This window comes from Uloborus diversus, chromosome 3 (assembly GCF_026930045.1).
Source record: "Uloborus diversus isolate 005 chromosome 3, Udiv.v.3.1, whole genome shotgun sequence".
Classification (NCBI taxonomy): domain Eukaryota; kingdom Metazoa; phylum Arthropoda; class Arachnida; order Araneae; family Uloboridae; genus Uloborus; species Uloborus diversus.
Genome location: NC_072733.1, coordinates 80020149 through 80042290, shown reverse-complemented (window position 1 = coordinate 80042290; position 22142 = coordinate 80020149). Strand labels below are relative to the sequence as shown.

The 22142-nt window shown below is 33.3% G+C and overlaps 1 protein-coding gene across 2 annotated transcripts in view; it reads right to left on the bottom strand.

The window, feature by feature from the left end:
- Window positions 1–22142, bottom strand: part of LOC129218179 (ralA-binding protein 1-like) — a 105327-nt gene that overhangs the window by 51618 nt on the left and 31567 nt on the right. The window contains exons 3-4 of one of the 2 annotated variants that reach the window (XM_054852397.1): window positions 21965–22094; window positions 422–690 (exon numbers count right to left, since the gene is read on the bottom strand). In XM_054852397.1, the coding sequence (XP_054708372.1) occupies window positions 422–690; window positions 21965–22094 (399 nt within the window). Of the gene's footprint in view, window positions 1–421; window positions 694–21964; window positions 22095–22142 lie in introns of both variants that reach the window. The other variant, XM_054852396.1, reaches the window with a different exon arrangement.

The following is a 22142-nucleotide window of genomic DNA, read 5'->3' as shown; positions in this document are numbered from 1 at the left end:
GTCCCCCGTGCCAACGACGCCCGTGATACACATCCCACGCCTTCACATACACACACATACGCACACTCATGCCTGCACACAGACACACATGCCTACATACACATACTTGTGATTGAGAAAAATATAATTTGAATTCCAGATGTCATAATTTAAATTTTTTTTTGTGCTTTATATACAAAATTTGAATTTTTCAGATTTTTTTTTTTTTTAAGAAAAAACCTTCTCTTGGCATATACACAGATTGGCCTCCAATCAGAAAGGTATGATACACATACACAAATATAGATTTAAAAATTTTGCTAGTGGGTAGCTAGAACACTACATAATAATGTGGTAATTTCAGAAAGAAAAATATTTAAATAATTTTTCTGAAACCAGTTTAAAACTTTAAAATTAAATTCAATGAATAAAATTCAATTACCAGCATTTCCTTGCTCATTTGACTTTTTCTTCTTTTCCTTTATCTTCAACAGTTTACTTTCTTTTTTTTTCTTTATTTTAATTTTATCTTTCACTTTTTCAGAGTCTTTAACTTCTTTTTTACCGTCCTTGCTTTCCTTTTTACAAACTTTTTCTTTTTCTTCCTTTTTTTCCTTTCCTTCCTTTTCTCTTATTTTATTATGCTTTTCCTTTTTCTCCTTACCAGGAAATTTGAAAGCAGACGACTTACTCTTCTTACTTTTTCCAGGGCTTCTAACAAAAAGAATGCATAAAAATAATTGCAACACAAATACCAAAGAAATAAAATATTTTTGGATGAGAACTGTTATTGGTGAAATCAGAGGCATGCACAGAAATTTTGGAGCCTGTCACAAAATACTTTTTCAAGGGCCCTTTTCCATACTGCTGCATATATCTCAACAGAAAACAGAATGATAAAATGCTATATCTCTCATTTGAAACTATGAATGGTGAAATAAAACTGTAGAGAAATAAATGCTTAATGTATAGTTAGTTGAATGAGTTCTGCAATTCTAAGACGGCCTTCAAACGTGTGCACTTTATCGGCACTGGATAGTCTTTTCTATGTATTCACTGCTATAACTACCTTCTTAGCTCTATATAGTTGGTTGTATTTCACTTCTAAAGTAATCTATTTTTGTTTGAATAAGTTTAAAATATTAAATAACTACTTTAAAGTTAAACAATGATGCTGTTTTTACATATAAACTTGAGAAAAAAAAACAATAAGTAAAGATCTCTTTCTTTCAGCATTATGAATGAGAGTTAAACTTTCAAATGCACATAATGGTGTGCCTGATAGGTCAGTGTCAATTCTTATAAATGCTGCTTTAAAAGATATAGATACCAATTACCAAAGAAGATTCCTCAAAAGTTGTTGATACACTTAGCAAAATCACAAGGGAAAAAAATCCCATTGACTTGAAAAGGAAAAATGAAGAATAACTCTATATCAGAATATACTGTACTTTGACGGTCAAAAAGACAATATCTTGATTCAAACTAAGGAATGAAAAAAGAAAGAATTACAATAACAAAGAGCAAGCTGTTTTAATTTCATAACCTGGATCAAAAGTGATGTTCTTTTCCCTCCTATGTCTGGTGGTTCTCATAACATTAAAACAAGCATATTAACTTTAAAAAAAACCATTGATATTTCTAAGTTACAATTTATTGGTTGCATTAGAACAGTGATCAGTGAAAGACTTAAAAGTGAAGCCATAAGGATAATTGAGATTGAAATTGGAAGTTGTTTGTAATGGTTTATTTGTTAATTATACAAATGGATTTCTTTAGGTCAGCTACTGCAACATTTGCATGGAAAAACTGCTAGGCCAAAAGGATACTATGGAGAAATAGGGAAACAAACTAGAGTCCTATGAAAATATGGCTGTAATAAACTTTAAAAAAAAAAGTAAATGTAACTTGCCAAAGGTTGGCATTGATGAACGTAGTACAGATCAACGTATGTCCACAAAATGTAGGCTGCAATATCAAATGGAAATAGTTCATTCAGCTTGTAAAAAAAAAAAAAAAAAAACAGTCATTCCAGAAGATTAACAACAGCAAACAGAACTTTTTGGCTACATATTTCAACAAAATGTTCTTTAGAGAAAGAAAGTTTTAACAGAATTTGAAATAAGAGTATATGCATGAGTGCATACTTGATTACATTAAATCTAAATCATTGTGTAGGGTTGGGAGTGAACACTTTTATAACCTAATAAAACAACATATTTATATCAAGATGCCATTCTATTGCCAATGCTGGTCAACAATAGAAAAGGTGAGAGAGAGAGAGAGAGCTGGGCTTTAAAGAGCTTTAAAATTCAGAAAAAAAAAGCTAGTCTCGATAACTATGCTCAAGAATTCAAGTTTCCTACAGCAAATTTCATTGCAGACAACTATATGATTTGAATTGACTCAAACAGTTACACTTACAATACCACTAGTTATGGCATCTATTTATAATAATGAACTGAATCTGATTTCGGATGTTCCCAAGGAAATCTATATTTTAGGATCTCGGTGTCATTCACAAGCAGTAGAGCACTATGTTTAACTAGTGTCTGATACATCAGCAGCTGTCAGTAGCAAAGACACTAGAGATGGTTTTTAATGATCCAGGACAGCATCTAGAATTGCATTTCTTAAATTTGAAACTAAAAATTCAATAGTGAGAAGTTCAAGAAAGCAAAATAAATACTGACACACAAAGGGGGAAGAGTGGTGTAACTTGTTATGCAGTAATGGAGTGAATTCCAGGTTGTATTCACTGAGAAGACAAATGAAGAGCTGCATTAAATCTACATAAATCTTACAATTCTTCAGAAATTCCAGTGAAAAATTAGCAGTCAAGATAATGTTGTAGCAAGCACAAATTTCAGACTTATTATCCAAGCCAAATCTAGACTTAACGGGGCCCCAACAAGTATGGGAACCCTTCTGTTGTCCTGAGAACTTCCTTTCTTTGGTGGCGAAAGAGGCCGTTTAAAATTTTTAAAAATTCTTTCCACCATGTTTGTCTTTTTTTTTGATACATAAAGCCATACTACTTCTATTTTTCTTTTTTAATGTATTGCTTGCTGTTTTTTTATTTTTTATTTTATGGATTGACCTTTAAGAGGGAGAATAATTTTCAAGAGAGTGACGAGTGATGCAGGCTTTTAGTGGGATAAAGAATATCACCAATTTCAGTGGATCCGGAGGCTTCTCTCCTGGAGGATATTTTGAAAACTAGATATAAAATTCTGCATTTTGAAGCCCTATACAGGGTAATTAGAACTACAAAAATATCATAAAAAATAGGCCGACATAACTTTTTCAAAATTATATAGCGTTTTTCAAAATAAGCTTACATGTAGTAAAAATATTTTTTGGGTCGACAAATCAATGACAGCAGTCAATAGAGAGAAAGAGCGAAAGAGGAAAAAAGATAATGCATTGTTACTTTACTCACATCGGCTTTTGGTACAACTAGTTTTTGACCACCCCTCCAACCTATAGACAAATACAATGAATTAAATAATAATTATCAATAGAAAAAAAAACTTTAAACGAAACACAGAAACGGTGCACAGATTTAGAAAATAGGTAACAAGAGTATCCTAGTGCCCATGTAGACAATTTATAATTTATACACTTGAAAAGTAATAAAATTGAAGCAAACTTTGCAAAGAGTTTTAAAGACATATCTAATTATTTTTTAGGACTCTAGAACAATTAAAACTATTTAATGCTTTGCACTTTCCAGTCTTTGATATTTCAGAACTTGATTGTATAGTTTTACAGTAATCTTCTAACTTTGTTAGAAACAGTCATGTTAAGTTTAAAAGAAAAAACAGACTTCTCATTACATTTTTTTTTTCAATTACTTTTGCAAAAAGCAAAAAGGAATAGAGGTAGTGTGATATTTTTTTTCTCGTGCTAACCAAATTGACTATATGCAGTATAAGTAAGTTAAAAACAAGCAATGGAAAAGAATTTCAAGAATACTGCATTTGGGGTTAAATAAATAGCAAGATATGAAACATGCAAGTCACAAAAATTTATTCTAAGTTATATTTTACAGAAACATGAGAAAAATGATTTTTACATTTTTGATGCAGGATGTAGCAAGAATCTGAATGACAGATTTCGGTATTCCTCCCTTCTCCTCCTTCCGCTTAGTTGGAAATTTTAAAATTCAAGGTTTGTAGACACTTTTCCAACTTTTTAAGGTTTTCAAGCACTTGAAAATAAAATTTATTTTTTTCAAGTAGGAGAATGTGGGACAAGGTGAAACAGCGGGGCAATGTGAAATGGTGAAATATTTACTGTACTTTTAGCGCCACTTATCTGATAATATTTTAATTATGTAGTAAAGCATATAGACTATTCGAGTCAAGAAAATGTTACCTCTAAAAATCAAAGAATGTGATATTACAAGCAATTTTCAAAAATTGATACTCATATTGTAATATTGTGGTATTGAAAAATTATTTTTGTTATTATTGCATGATAAAGTTTTTCTTATTAATATTTTAAATATTAATTAAGATTTACTAATATTTGGTGCAGTACCTATTTGTTTAACATTAAACTTATTTGTATTTTTAAATGCTTTGTACAGCTAGTCAAGTGCTTTTTTCAGGAATGAATCATGCAATTTTTTGGGAGTTGGAGGCCCTAAGTTCTAGCTTGTTTAGCTTAGAGGTAAAGCTGGTCCTGCTTATGATTACACTTACAGGTGGCAACTTTTCTGCACATAGGATAATTAATTGAGGCAAACTTTTATTTTAGAGCATTTTTAACTCCATCCTAAGAAACAAGTTATTAGTTCTGAAAAGTCAAAATAAGGTACTATTATTTTAATAGTGACAGATAAATTCTGTGTCTCAGGGTCAGACTAACGTAAGTTCAGAAATGGTCATTTCCATGTCATTACTGCATTGTATGTAGAATAGGATGGAGTACAAACACTCGAAAATAAAAGCATTCTTTTATATATATATATATAGCTTTCTTTTTTCATTTCTAAGCCTGAATCAAAGGGCTGCCTCTTCAACCCTCAAAGTACAGAATGTTCTGATGAAGAGTTTTATTCCTCAGTTTTCCTTCCAATCAATGGGGTTTTTTGTTCCTTTCCTTCTGATTTTGCTAAGATCAACTACTTTACAGGAACCTTCTTTGGTAATTAGTCCATATCCTTTAAGGCAACATTTATAAGAGTTGAAGCTGATCTATTGGACACACCATAATGTGCTAGGTTTACGATGCTGAAAAAAATCTTCATTTATAATTGTGTTTTTTTCTTTTCAAGTTGTTTATAGGAAAAAACAGCATCTCCATTTACATCTGAAGTAATAATACAATAGTTTGAAATGATTCAAACTAAATAGAATGCTTTAAAAGCTAAAGACAACCAATTAGAACAAATACGCAGTTGATAGCATTGAACACAGGGAAAAGACTAGCCACAGTTTGCAGAGCTTGCTCAATGTACAGGTTTAATACACAATTGAAGGCTATCTCAAAATTGCTTAGACCATTCAAATTATTGTTTCTTGGGATTTTATTTCTCTGGAGATCAATTCAACCTTTCGTAGTTTCAAATCTTTCTCTCGCTGAAAGATTATTGAGAAAAGAGCATTTCTGGCCTGATTACATTCTTCCGCATACTAGACTAAAATCTCAACATTCTTTTCTTTTTGAGTGCCAAAGACTTGCAGAGGCCTTTGAGGTCTCCAACTCCAGACTTGGCATCTATAAACCATCTTCTTATACTGGCCTTCTGAGATATGCTGTAGCTAGGTTTGATCTGGTACAGCCTGTCAAGAAATCAGATTCTCATCAGACTGAGATGTACTCCATTGCTTTGGCCACAATACACGAGAGGTACCCTGATCAGGATTGGTTTAGGGTTTATACTGACGGATCGGCCACTCCTTCAGCTGGTAGAGCAGGTGCCAGTGCCTACTCCAAACATTTTAGTCTTCAGGAGCCTCTCGACACTTGGGCGGATAACTTCGATGGAGAAATGAATGCAATTTTTATGGCCATCAGATCTATTGGAGAACCAGTTGAACAAAATATTGTTTTCTTTGTTGATTCTCATGCTGCGATTCAGACCATTACTGATTACAATCTATATCCTTCAGAACTTGAGCTTGAGTCTAAAAAATCCATTGACTCTCTTTTGCATTCCGGAAGAGAGGTTGTCTTCCAGTGGATTCCAGGTCATTGTGGCATCTATGGAAATGAACGAGCGGACATCTTGGCAAAAGAGGCTGCGTCCCTGCATCCACCTTCTCGCCCGGTTCCATTTAGAAACTTTAGGCGACTTCTCGCAAGCAAAATCCAACATGCTACAGTCTCTGCCCTGAGGAACAAAGCTGACGGAAAGCCATGAGCATGTCTTCTGGATGATGAATAGCGTACGCGCCTTTCTCTCCTTCCCAGAGCCTTGGGAGTTGCCTCTTTCCGAACCATTACTGGTCATGACTATCTACAGGCCCATTTACTTAAATTCAACCTGACAGATTCACCTCTCTTTGAGGGGACTTCTCCAATGACAGGGGAGCATCTTTACAGGTGCTCCTCTTTTCATGTTATTCATAATTGTGATGACTTCCAGGCCCTAACACCCTTTGAAGCCACTTCATTGTTATACTGGACAGCAAGACGCCTTATGTTTGAAAGAATGATGGTGGGTGTAATTTAAAAAAAAAAAGTTTCAAATGAGAGATATTACATTTCCAGAGTGGCCACAGCAGGAGCAAAATCAGTTTCCCTGACTTTTCCCTCTCTGACAAAAAATTTCCCTGATTTTTCTTATAGCATCATTTTACACCTTCTTAAGATGTATTTTGACTCCCCCTTGATGTTGTGATACACTTAGCTGTATTCAGATCAAGATAAAATTTTAAAATGTCGGCAAACTGAAATAATTAAAAAAAAAATTTCTGCAGAAAACCGCTGTACTCTTCAACAGCCAAAAATATCAAGTTGAAAGCGAGTAGAGTACATCAATGATTCCAGCGTGTTTCTTTATTATTAACTAGCCGCCTGAGGCAACCAGCTGGTTCGCCTTCTTACACCATTCTCCTTTCTGTGCAAGCAGCCACCTACAGCCACTATTTGGCTAACTTGTCATTTACCTTTTTACTTCAAATTTGCTGCCTTTGGCGGCTATTCAAATAAATTTGGCAGCAGTATTAATCAATCCATCTCTATCTTTTTTTGTGCCATTCACATTTTCATGCCAAGATTGCCGCCTTCGACGGCTATCTACCTTTACGATTTATCTCTAAACTTTCTTATCCGTCATCCGTCTCTATTTATTTTAACCTCCCTGAACATTTCCTAAAAAAAACAAAGATCACCAAAAAAAAAAACGCTTTTTTTTATTTAAGTAGAGCAAAAAAAAAAAAAAAACACCCTCAAATTCCCTGTAGTATGCAAAAAGTAGCGTTTGACAAAGATAAAAAAATCTCGCTGTTTTTATTGAATTAAATTCGCACAATTATGAAATGTAACGTAATATAGATATAGCAGAAGGTCCAGTTTGGGGGGGGGGGGGGGGGGGGGGGGGAATGGAAAAAGAAATAAATGCAATCCCTAAATAAAGCAAAAAAAGGAAAGAAAAAGGCAAGCGCTGCCAGAAAAACACGTGGTCACACGTCATAAAATGTAGAAGTAAGCTATATAGTAAAAAAAAAAAACGATTAACACTGCTTGCGATTAATATTCCATCGTAAATATCGAATCGAAATCCAAGTGGTGACGTCACAGGCATAAAAGATTGAAGAAAGATTTTTTCGACCGATGCGTGAAAAGACATAATGTGTTTAGCATTAAAAAAATTATTAAAAAAAAACTATTGTGTATTTTTAAGAACTTTTTTTTTGAAGAGGACGAAATGTTTTTACTATTACCAACTTAAATTTCAGAAATAAGGCTTTGATTCTTCTCGCAGGATGATATTAGAAAAAAATAAAACCCAAGAAAAAATGCAAATTAAAGGTTTTTTCAAAAATTCATAAAAAATACAAAAATTGCTCAATCTTCAAATTTTTTTTCATTCATCATATTTAAAATTAAATTTTTTATACTATAGTATAAAAAATATTTGTGTGGTGCGATTGGTTCAGGGTCTGTAAGGTAAAAAGTACTAAAAAGTGCAAAAAAACACATAAAACATTAAATAACTTTTTTCTAATTAAAATATCAAAAATCGAAGCCCGAGGTGCTCATCTTCGGCAAATACTGTACCTGTATACCAAATTTCATCTTTCTAGGCCTTACCGTTTTTCCGGTAAGCGCGCCACACACACACACAAACATCTTATTTTATTATATGTATAGATTAGAGAACTTCAAAATTTGCAACAAGCATTTGTCGCTCATAAAAAGTGTAGTAATACATAATTTAGTTTCACATATACAAAAATTGTCTCTAAACTTTGAAAAATTTTCTGCGCGATGTTCAACTGTTTTTCTATATTATCTGGGTTTGGCTGTATCAGACACATCTTTCCTAAAATATTCAGCATTAACGTAAAATGTTTTGAGGTTGCTAAATCAGGGTGGCGACAGGAACTGTGAAAAAAAGTTCCCTGACTTTTCCCTGATTTCCCTGATTAAGTTCACCAAATTTCCCTGATTTACGTTACCAATGATAATGGTTTTCTTTCTTTGCTCTACTTGAAATCCATTGTATGTTTGTATAAAATGCAGTATTTTAAACGTTTTAAGTTGCGTAAAGTTGTTAAACTAAAGACATATTTTTAAAAAATGCTACTTTTTTAATAAAATAGTTTTAAAAAAACATAGCAAGTCAATTTTTTTGAGGGGAAAAAACCCTACAAAACAGTATATTAAATTTTTCTACAAGGAAAGATTATAGAAAATTAAAAAAAAAAAAAACTTTACTTCCAGAAACCACTTAGCATAAAAATTTTAAGAAACTATTAAAATTACTCCTAAAAATATATGTGTATTTATGATAGACCTAAAAAGTAATTGAAATTATTTTGAACTAAGTTTTCAAACAGTATAATAATTGTTGCAAGAATAACAAGTAATAGTGAAAGAATAGAAGCAATGTATTTATTCTTATATAACTAATTGACATATTTATGCAAAACAGATGAAACTATTTGACATCCATTCATAGGGAGCTTTTCTCTCATCAAGAACATAGGTTTTAATGAATGAATACAGCATTTTAACAATAAAAAAATTAATATATTTACTTAAGTACACAAGTTAACTCTATTTCAAATGATTTCAGTATGTAACGAAAAAAAATCTTAGATTGCTTTTGTAACAAACAACTTTGAAATGCAAGGAAAAAAAAAGGAAAAAAAATTAGTTAATTTCAAAATATATAAAAGAAGAATACAACATGGTTATAAAATTAAAGAATCACTTAAGCCTCAAGAAAAGAAAACCTTTATAATCTTCGGTGACAACAAATAGTATAACGGCAAAAAGCAAAGTTTTTTTTTATTGAAAGTTCAATTTTAGCAATTAAATTAAAAATGCGAAGAAGTAATAACTTTTAAGCTTTTATAGTATTAATTCAAAAACCAAAGATTTCTTCTTGAAATCGTGATTACAGTACTCTAATTACTTCGAGACAATGGAATAAAGGCAAAGGAGCTAAGGCATTAATGAAGGCTTCCTCTTTGCCTGTATGGTTGTTTATTTTATGAAGCACTGAAAGTGTAAAAGGAATTTTGAAACTAGGTAAAATAAACAACCTTTGATTAATAAGTAAGATTCAATACTTTGACGCTGAGGAAGAAAGATGCACAAATATGCGGCAGTGTATAATCGCACCTTATTAATTTTACTTCTTTTTTTTGAACAGATAATTGGCGGAAAATGCGTAGGGAATTAGAGTACTTATTTTGTAAAGAAAAAAAAAATTCTTCATAAAATCAATTTTCCCTGATTTTTTGTTATTTTTTCAAAATTCCCTGATATTTTCCTGACTTTTTCCTGATTAATAAAGTTCCCTGACTTTTCCCTGATCTCCCTGATTTCCCTGATCTGTCGCCACCCTGTAAATAGTTAGAAAAATAAAAGAGGAATTTATATTATTGGTTAGTTTTATTTAACAAGATAGAACAATTTTTCTTTACAAAGCATTGTCTCTTCCACATTTAAAATTACATAACTACTACATTCTCTTTTTCAAGTAGTCTCTCTCCACATTAAAAAATAAACAAATGCATTTTTCTGCCAAACAAGTTTGACCTTGTACTAACTAGACAATTATTAAATCATAACCTTGATTAGATAAAACATGGTACATAAATGATATTTCTCAGAGAAATGAAACTTTATAAATAAGTTCTCATCTTTAAATATTCAATTTTTTTCTAAAATTAAGTTTCATGCATCGTCAAAAACTGATCCAAGAAAAGTTGATAATGAAAAATTTAACCAAGGAAAAAGTTTATAATGAATTGTAATTATTTAATTGATTGATTAATTATTTCTACAAATAATTTTAAATATATATTATTATACACATTACATATTACGCGATCTGTTTGGGGAAAGCAGCGTTTTCCCCAAGCTACAGACAAAGAGAAGAGTTTGCTTTTACCCCCTCCATCTTCTCTCCTTTCAGTACGGCGAGTTGTTTATGTGAATGCCACTAGACTTGAGCCAGTTATAGCATTTTTGGCGCTACAAAAGTGCCACTTAACTTAGAAAAAAAAACAGCTGAGGATTTTCCCTGATCCTTTCTGGAATTCCCTGATTTTTCCCGAATTTTCAAATTCCCTGATAATTCCCGGTCTGTGGCCCCCTTGATTTTGTTATTCCGTTTTGACACCTTGGCAAAAAATCAGGCTAAATACTAAGATTGAGGCTCATTTGGGCAGCCAAAAATATTATTTTATTTAGCTGAAATTTTGTATGATAAATAAGTTTGGTAAGAGACAACTTGCTTCTACATAGGTGTTGGATATTTCTTACTTTCGTTTCTTTGACTCATCCTTCATGTACAAAATTTGATTTCCTTAGAGGAATTGGTGTATACTCAATTATTTTTTCATTTACACTGTAAGATAGGATTCCTGTGCTATACACATGATCTCAGGTCGTACTTCTTCACTACTCAAAGGAGGCTATCACTGTAAACGGTGTGTGTTTTAGTTTCAAATACCTGACAAGAGTACGGTTTTGATAGATAAAAATTTGAAATTCAATTGTGTTGTATCTAAGAGCTACTTTTAACTTGTATTAACAAATCTTTGTTTGAGACATTGCAGATGAAGATATATGCCATACAAGGGCTGAAATTAATGAGAGAATTGTACCAGAAAGGCAAGACATAAAGATTCAAATCTGTTTGTTTCAGTTTTTTGAAGTTTTATTTTGACTGTGATGAAAGTACTAAAGTTTAAGAATTTTCAAAAAAATTGGGGCAGAACTTTTTTTTAAGTTGAACAAAATAGTTATTTTCTGAGTATGTATCAAAAAGTTCATTGATTTCTATTACAGCCTATATATTATGCCTATCTGGATATGGCTTTAATGCATTTGATAAAAGATATTTTAGCTCACATAGTTTCTTTCCATAAAAGTATTTTAGTAATTTAAAAAAAAAAAAAAAAATTCTAAGGCAAATTTTCCCATCCTGAGTACTTTTGAATTTTATTGAAGTAGAGGGACTGTGATTCAATACTTTCGTTATATGAACTCAGTTATAGCTAGTGCTTACTGCATGGCAACATCATTAAGAATCACAAATACTTCTTTCTTCTAAATTTACTTATTGAAAATTTTGTTGTTGCAATGACAATCAACGTCACTTGAGCTTCTATCCAGTGAGAGGAGACTGGAGAAGAAGCATGTTTCACGGTGTCAATCACACTAATCCAAGCAGGCTTGGTGTGCTAGGGTGGACTGAATATCATTGATATATATATATATATATATATATATATATATATATATATATATATATATATATATTAGGGTGGTCCTTATTTATATGGGAAAATATTTTTTTCGTAATTCAACAAGTGACGCCCCCTAGTTTTGTGACACTATAATGAAAAGTAATCGGTGCAAAATTTGAACTCGATCAGTCAATAATAACACGTGCCCCTAGGATGTTGAACTTTAACACTTTTGATAATTTTCCCACAAATCTTCGAGTTTTTACTTCAGACCCGGTACATCGTTTCTCCTATGTTTGCAAAATATTTTTACATTGAGGTAACACTAAAATTCATCTTTTTAATTACTTCATATCGTCTAAAAGATTTTACATTGAATAAGAATGAAATAGTGCTTTAGAAACTTTACCTTAAACATACGCTTTTCTCAATGTATCTCAATCGTGTGCATTTTTTTTCTGATAGTCTTCGACTGTCTGTAAAATACTAAATTGCTTTTGTGACTCATATTTGGTAAACTGATTGTGAAATTCTTCGATTAATTGTGCTCCTGTTTCAGTTGTATCATTCATAACTTTCAGCATTTTAACGATATCTCTTCCCTTTAAATAGCTTCCTTCATTTTGCCATGAATCAGGATCAAATAGGAAAACATCTTTTGGTGTTTGTAACTTATCAAACAGTTTTATTGACTTGTAATTGATTCTATAAAGAGGAATTTTTTACTAAGAAAGTATTCCAAATCATCTACTGTTATTTGAAATTTTTTATACAGTCATCAGTCATGTCTTCCTATTCAGCAAGCATTTTTTGAAGAAATCTTTTCCAATCTTCAAAGTTAATTCCCTCATCCAATACGGACAAAGGTACTAGTTCATCCCCTAAGTACCATAAGTGATTTATGAATTTTTCAATCACTGCTTCTGCTGCATGTTTGTCACCATTTTATACGCTGCAGGTTTTTTAGACACTAGACTTTATATTAATTTAAAAGGCCTAGAATGAGTTGCTGCGAAAAACTATATCTTCATACAACATTTAACTGTAAAACAGCATTTATGGGCAATCTCTTCATGTAAGGTCACTTTAAATTGTTTCCTAAATATATAAATATTCAAACAATAAATTCCTTTTGCCACCCATCTGGCTCACAGATAAGCTCCAGGTTGCCGAAAACATATCCCTGTAGGAGGGATGACTTCACCAAGAAATATTATTACACGTTATAAGAATTCTCTGTAATATTTCTTAGTTCCGCTTTCTACGAACAATAATATGTCATAAAATTCTTCGTTTAGAATTTAAGTGGTAAGTGTAGTTTTTGAATTTTGAAGCGCTTAAATAATGGAATATCGAGTCTAGAACTAAGAAAGGCAAGAACTTCTTTAAAGACACTCTACAGTACGATTTCAAGTGAATGATGATAGCAATACAAATGCAATATATCACCGTTCAGCTTTTGCTCTAAAAAATTACATGCACAATTTGTACTGCCGGTATTGTAAGCCGCTGTATAAAACACTACAGCTTGAACAGTTAGCAATAAAGAGCAATCATCTAAGACATCATATGCAACTGAAGAAATATCTCGGAAATTCTGAGTAGCTGTTCAACATTGGAACCCGAAGCTATCATGGTAAGCCTATCGGCGTTTTTTTCCAGTTACATCTGGATGTAGCTTTGTATCCCATGGAATAACTAAGAAATCTAAATTTAAATTCATGAAATCTGATTTTACCTCTCGAAGATTTTCTCTTGCTCTCTTAAGGGATGTACGATTGATCATAAGGTTATTTGGATTTAAATTTACTGCATCTACATAGGCTGTTAATAAATTAGCAGCAACTTTGTCCCCAATATGGCATTTGTCTTACATTGATGAAATGCGAGCAGATCTCAATAGTTGTCAAGCTTTTTTGCGTTGTGGCACACCAGATATAGAAAAAAGGTTCAACAGGTTAGGATAGATACCCATTTCGGTTTCTAAATCTTGTGAATTGCAAGAGGAATTTGATGATAATAAAGGACTATGTACTGAAATAGAAGACAGTTTAAAGTATAGATTTTTACATTATTCCGATCTGGAATTTTTTAAAATTTATATTTTAGATATGGAAAATAGAATTTATTTTTATGGTAGGGTAATCGAGGATTTTTCAAAATTTAAATTATAAGAATGCATAAACATTTAAGTATATAACTAAAGAACATCAAATTAAAATATAATTGTCATTACTTATATTTATAGCATGGAAACCTAGTGACCCTATTTGCCACACCCATGGGTGCAAGACCTTCCGTCTCAGGACGGATTCCTGTCTTGACAAAATTTTCGAGACGGAGGTCGGGACGGAAAGAAATTCAATGACTTTCTTTTAATTTTTAATGAAAAAAGAAAAATTGAGTGTTTGAAAAATATGCTTTATTATTACAGGACCGTTCCATAACTACGAATTTACATCGACATTCCCGGTTTTCCGCCATGTGCTTGTTTTGTTTGCAACGTTCTTTTGGAGGAGTGGCTTTTTGGCTCGCGCCGTTTGACTTTTTTTAGGTATAGCTTTGTTATTTCCAACTCACTGCATTGCAGACCGAGGAGTTGCTCGCTATTCTCCCTGATTTTTCGAAGCAATCGGCTCTAATTGAAAATTTAGCCTTTTCTCATGCTATTTTCGATCATCCTTTCGGTTTTTTTCATTTGTGTTTTTTTTTTCAAACTTTACACGCATAAATGAAAATGATGTACGCTCTTAAAATGTCTTAAGAGTTGAATCTGCATCACCGATTGAGAGTGATTGCTGACAAGATGAAATATTTTCGCCACAGCAAAGGGCATTCACATACCAGGTAAAACAGAAACTATCAAGGATTTTGAAGATTTTAATGAAAATGGGAATTTTGGAAATAATCGGGGGGGGGGGGATTTCAAGCTGGTTGGAAACACCGATGCGCAAACCGTTCCTGCATTTTTGACAAAGACTTGAGGAATCACTAAATTCTAATGTCATTGAATCGAACACTCGCTAGAATGGAAATATGGGTGGGGGGGGGGCAGAGAAAGGAAAGGAGAAAAATAACGGAAGCACGAGTTTGCGAAAAAACGCTGCTCTTGAAAAGAGGGTAATCTGTCCGCAAATTAACCCACGATACTGAGGTCTTAAAACGTTGATATCTTGGACAATATAAGAGGGGGGGGGGGGGTGTTACTCACGGGTTACAGTATAAAATATCGAATAATTGATATTTTTCAAGCTAGGAGTGGTTCGATATTTCTCCACTGCAAACTCTTAAAAATTTAAAAGTCAAAAAGTTTTAGGCTGTCTCTAATGATGTAAAAGTGGTTTTTAAAAAAGAATCGAAGACTGGAGTCTTAAAAACACTAATTTGGGCAATCTTTGGTGAATTTATGAGAGATTGTTTTGGTGTTCTAACATGAAAATGTTTCGTAGCTGATGTATTAAAAACTATTTGAGGCTACACTTAAATGACTTAAGTTAAAGGGCATTTGCGACCCTCTCCCGAAAAGTATTTGTAATTGAAGTCTTAAATCTCTTAGGCTGTCTTTGGCAATGTCAAGAGGGAGGGAGGGGGCTCTCTTTAAGCGAAATTCCGAAACTGGAGTCTTAAAAGCGCAACTTTGGACCGTCTTGGGGTTCAGGGTTCTCCTTTCCCAAAAAATATTCAAAACTGAAGTATTCAGAACTCAGCTTTAGGTAATCTTTGGAAGACTTAAGAAGAGGGAATTTGAAGGCTTTCTCTCAATACGTTTTAGAATTTAAATTCTTAAATCTTCGGTGATGAAAAGGGGAAACTGCAAATTTAAGTAAAATTTAAGTGAACTTAGAGGAAAGAGTTCGGGGGGGGGGGAGGAGTCTCTCTCCCCGAAGTATTGAAATGCTATTTTGACTATTTTTGAGTGAATTAAGAGTAAGGGAATTCAGGGGTCTTTCTCGAAACATTTTCGAAATTGAAGTCTTTAAACTTGGGTTGTCTTTGGCGATGTGTGGAAGGGAGTTGCTCTCTCAATAGAAAAATAAATCTGAAACAAAAACTTACATTGCGTTTAGTAAACACAATGAGAGGGGAGGGAGGTATTCCGCAGCCCCAACCCGAAATATTTTAGTTTCTGAAATTTTAAGAGCTTTGTTTTGGGCTATCTTTGGATGACTTAAGGGGGAAGGTTGTAGGAAGATTTTTTCAAAAATTTCCAAAATTAAAGTATTAAAATTTTTAGGCGGTCATAAGTCATGTTTATAGGTAAGAGGGGTACTATTCCTACAAAACAATTTAGAAACTGAAGCCTTAAAAATTGAAATTTAGAACATTTGTGGTGAGTTCAGAGGAAGGGGTTCGGGAGTTCTCTTCTGAAAATTCTTTGATGCTGAAATATTTAAAGCGCCACTTTAGGCTATATTTGAGTGCCTTAAGAGGGATGTGATTCGGGAACTCTGCCTGCAGCTAGGATTCAGTTCCCCTATTTCTTTTTTTAATTAATGAATGTTGAAAAGGGTACCTTGTTTAAAAAATATATCTACTTCACTGAAGCGATTTTTTATTGCCTATTTCACCAACTGTTATCTTATAAAATAATTCTTTTTCAAATGAAGACTGTGGGGGAATGGTGACAGTTCATTATAATTAGTCGGCCTTACCCTTCCCTACCTTTCCTTCTTTTCTAGTTTGTTGGCGCTACCTTGGGTAGATTTTCGAATTAGAACCGATTTATGTTGCAAAAGTAAAAATCTTATGTCCTAAGCGATTTTATTGCTACAACAAAAATGTTTAGGATCGGCAAAAAAGTAATGGTGGTGTGCTGCAAACCCTTTTACCCCTTACATTGTCCAACATCGTCTAAAATTGCGTTTTTAAAACTTCAATTTCGAAATATTGCCGAAGGAGGGTTCCTGAACTCCATCCCTTCAATAGTGCATTCAAACAGCGTATAAACGTTATGAAATTTAAATTACAATTTTGTTTTTAAATCTTCGATTTCGGGAAAGCCTATAGCGTCCCCCCCCCCCCTCTTTCTTTAATATTTTTTGAAGGTTGCCCAATATTGTGATTTTGGGACTATTAGTTTGAAATAATTGATGTAAGAGTCCCTGAACCCCTCCTTTCCCTGAACTTTACCAAAATGGTCTACCATAGCGTTTTTTGGACTTCAATTTGAAAGAATTTCTGGGGAGAGCCTTATTGCCGGATATTAGATTTTTTGGAATTATGACGTCAAAACACTTAAATATTACAATTTTAAGGCTTAAAATTTAAATCAAACAGATTCCAAAACTGGCATTGTTAAATCTGCAACATTTATACATACAAATTTTTCCTTAAACCCGCATGCCGGTGGGGGGGGGGGGGGGGGGCTGAAAATATTTTCCGTCTTGAACACATCACCAAACTTGCACCCATGACCACACCTATAACATACACAGAAAATTTTCTAAATCAACACCCCCAAAGCCTGGAGGAGGCAATTTGTTGTCATCAAAAATCATTCATTAATGGCCTAGGTCATTCAATAATGGCCTTTAGAATCCCTTGTGTCCATCTTGGTGGAAAGAAATGTTCCCCTGCCGCTTGGTTTGAAACGAGCGCGAACAGCAGCATGCCTATCCCAAGGCCATTGGTGTACACGTACTCTATGTAATATGTAAAATTTTACAGAATGAAAGTGAGAGAATGGTTGGTCTGGAAGTAGCAACATCTATCGAAGTTCAAAATTACTTTAAATATGAAACCTAGGAATCAGTGGCGGATCATGGGATTGTGAGGCCCCAGGCGCAGCCTTATTCGGAGGCCCTCTATTGACACAACAAAAACGATATAATATATATATATATATATGATAAAAAACAAGTTTTGGAAGAGGTGGGGGCGCAGTTACATTCTTATTTAAAAGGGAAAAAACGACATTTCTGACAAAATAAAAAAATCTATATTTTTTCGTAACTTAGTCAGTGCAAGGGGAGATTTCCACCGAGCCCCGATTTCTGGCATTTAGCAAAATCCCAGCTTTACCTAGTTTTCCAATGCAAGTGTAATTTAGTGGCGCAACCAGAAAAAAGTCTTTGGAGGGCGGGACACTTAACAAAAAAAAAAAAAAAGAAAAGAGAAAACCTGTGATCTGAGAAGTGAAGGGGGGTCCGGATTTTGAAACTTGAAGTTTTAAAAACGTAATTTTAGACTTTCTTTGCTGATGTTTGGGAACAAAAAGGTGCAGGTGTTTCAGCGGAAAGTAGTAGAAATTGAAGCCTTACAAACGCGATATTTATCAACGTTAGGGTAAGGGATGGAGCCAAGGGAGTGCCCCCGATCAATCTTTTTTAAAAATAGATCGAAATCAATTTCTCTCTCCCTCTCCCCCCCCCCTTCCCAATTTTCGAAATTGAAGTTTCAAAAACGCAATTGTAGACAAACTTTACATGATAAACAATTTTTCAAGAAAGAGGTGCTTCCGTGAAAATTTGTTCAAAAATTATGGTCCTAAGCTTCAGCATTTTTTTTTTTTTTTACTCAGGAGCTATTCCAATTAAGTTTTTTTAAGTGTAGTTTAAAAAACTTGATTTTTTAATAATATTAAAGGAGTTCGGGGACCCTTGCTCGAATATTTCCTGAAATTTAAGTCTTAAAAAGGCGATTCTAAAGACCATATTTTGTAACCAGTACATTTTTCGAGGGTCATTTAATAAGTCATCAATGAAGCCCTTTTATATTCGTTCCTTTATTTATTTATTTATTTTTCGACTTCAGTTGGATGATGAATTTCTTTTGTAGTACGTTTACAGAATGAAGAAAATATGAAAGAAACATCAGAATTCCTGAGTATCCAGATTTTTTAACAGTATTTTCCTGGAATTGTTTATTTTCTTCTGAAATTCAAAATTTGAAAATCCTTATTCTTCAGAATTTTTCAAGTAAATCTAAAAGCCTATGTTTTCAAAATAAAATTTTTAAACCATTACCATCATTTTTTTTTCGAAGCATTAAAACACGCTCTTTGCCTGTGTAGAATATGGCATATGTACACTCCTGAAAATGAAACTTAAACACTTCTATAGTTGGGGAAAACCTAACCTGGCAGCATTGTGAAAGTTACGCAGGTCTAATTCTTAATTATAGCATTGCGACGCTGTAAGGTTAGGTTTGCCCCAACTACAGTTTATAAAACTTTTGCCTTTAATGAGTAAATCAATCTTTATGATGTAGAAATTGTAATATGTATTACGAACAAATGGCACCAGTGTAGTTCAAAAAACTTGATTTTCTTATAATATTAAAGGAAGGCAGTTCGGGGAACCTTGTTCGAATGTTTCCTGAAATTTAAGTCTTAAAAAGGCGATTCTTAAGATCATATTTTGTAACATTAGGGTCAGTAATTTTTCGAGAGTCATTTAATAAGTCATCAATGAAGCCCTTTTATTTTCGTTCCTTTATTTATTTATTTATTTTTTGACTTCACTTGGATGATGAATTTCTTTCGTAGTACTTTTACACAGAATGAAAAAAATATAAAAGAAACATCAGAATTTTTGAGTATCCAGATTTTTTGACAGTATTTTCCTGGAATTATTTATTTTCTTCTGAAATTCAAAGTTCGAAAATCCTTATTCTTCAGAAGTTTTCAAGTAAATCTTAAAGCCTATGTTTTTTTAAATTTTTAAAAAAAAATCATTACCATCATTTTTTTTAAAGCATTAAAACACGCTTTTTACTTGTGTAGAATATGGCATATTTACACTCCTGAAAATAAAACTGAAACACTTCTATAAATAGGGAAAACCTAACCTGGCAGCATTGTGAAAGTTACGCAGGTCTAATTCTTAATTATTGCATTACGACGCTGTCAGGGTAGGTTTGCCCCAACTGCAGTTTATACATAAAACGTTTACCTTTAATGAGTAAATCAATCTTTATGAAGTGGAAATTGTAAAATATATTACAAACAAATGGCACCAGTGAAAGAAGGAGAACACTCAAAATCAACTACTTTCGCAGCAGAGGCATTTAAAATTTTTATAGTAATTTTATAAAGCGTTTTTGCAATGAATTAACAGATGTTCCCTTTTTCTGTAATGGAAATATAATTTAAAGAAGAATGAACAGTATATTTTTTCCCAAAAGCTATACCTTTGTACCATTAAACCTATTTTTTCAAAACACCATATCATCGTTTAACACCATGATAGCAGCATTATTCTAAAAATTAAAGTTCTTAAAACATATCATTAAATTTATCTCAAAAAGAATGGTCTTGTCATTGATTGAAGACAGAGCAAAAGCACGTTCACGAGCACGAGTGAATCAAAACAGCGAATGACGACCGTTCTTCGTTCTTCCTCCAAAAAAATAAAAAATTCCTGCCTTTTCCAAATTACTTATTTAACTAAATACGTCATAAAGCTATTTTGTTACGGGTTGGTTACTGGTGGGAAAGCGGGAAACTTTGCAAAAAGTAAAGAAAGAAAACACAGCTATGCCATTGTGCCGATGGCTTCGATCTGGACCCCCCACAGATCTGTCTGCTCCCTTAGGCTCCCTTCTAGATAAGGAAGGGCAATATAATTGTTCGTCAAGAAAAGTGACCATTCGAAGAGGTCGAATTACGTTGAGTTACATCCCATTTAATAAAAGTCCTACTTGCCTTAAAAACACCGACTCGGGCATAATCTCACAAATGACGACTGGGATATTTTGAGGACTGATATAATGCTGCGACAAATAATGACTGGTTATCGTTTGTTTGGGGGGGGGGTCTAACCCCCTCTAGACATGTTCTTGGCCAGGCCCTGAGCTATAAATTTTGGGCCCCCTGCATCAAAATCTGTAGGGCCCCTCTCTAGATGTCAGCAGTGTATATTTGTAATGTTAATAAGCCTTAGTGCTAGTTTTTTTTTTCTTTTTTAAAAATTTTTCCTTCAATTTCATGGGCCGTTGGGCCCCTTACGGAGGTGGGCCCCCGCACTGCGGGATCTGCGGGGCAGATCCGGGCCTGTCCTTGGCTATTCCAATTAAAGCAAATATCTTCGTGATCAATAGTGTTTTTTTTTTTTTGAACAAGATGAATATTCTTTATTCAGCCGAGTAGTAAGTGGTCGAGTGTACGGAGTACTCAGCCAAAAAACTGCTTGGAACTGTAAAAATCATTCTAGCAAGACTAACTGCATTTTATCGGAAAGTACTAAATAGTTTTGTGGAGTATTTAAAAACATACTATTTTGTACTGAAATTCTGGGAAGAATGAGGAAAATCCAAACTCCTGGGGAAATCTAAACAAAGGCACCTGAAGCCTGGGGCCCCTTAAGACTCAGGGGGCCCTATCTCTATTGGAAGCAATGAGCAATCATCCCGCGCCTAAAATCCATGATTATCTATCAATTTCCATGAGTTTTGAGGATTTATCATGGAAAACCATAATTTTGAGGATGTGACACTTGGCAGCTCCGAGGCCCCCTGCTTTGCTGGAGGCCCCAGCTATCGCCTCATGCGCCTATGCGGTGATCCGCCACTGCTAGGAATATTTTTACATAAAAATGAGAAAATTCGCAATTTTTTCCTCGAAACTCAAAAAAGGGGACCCTAGGAGCACGTGTTAATATTCATGGATTGACTTAAAATTTTGCATGGATCATTTATTTGTATAATGGAACAAATTGAGGGGGCGTCGTGTAAAATATCAACAACTTCAAAAATAAGGACCACCCTAATATATATATATATATAAATTTATTTATTTATAATTATTTCCTAGCCTTTTCAAGTTTATTTTACCGCTGCTGATGTTACCAACTACCAGGTCATTATTTTAGAATAATGTTAATGTTTTACATGTATAACTTATTACACCACAAAGGAGCTAACAAATCAATTTTTTAATGAAGCTATAATGTGGCTTATGAGGTGATGTGGTGTAACTGTTGAATATCATTCTCTCAAATTTTGTATAGTGTGGTGCATATGCTGGTGCAGCTTATCTCCCTGAAAATACGCCAGATAGTTTTTCTTTTTCATTATTCTATGATAAATCAGTAAAATAATCAATTTGATTTTAACACTAAAATACTTTCAGAAATTAATAACAATTATGACAAGAACTTTACTTTGATTCATCTGCTTCATCTCCTGAACTTTCACCTTCAAAAGCAACATAGCCTTTATCTTTTTTACTTTCCCTCTTTTCTCGCTTCTTGCCAAGTAAATCCTTTTTAGAAGCCTTTTCTTCGTCACTATCTACCAATAAAACATACATATTTAGAAACTAATTGCATTTATACTCTT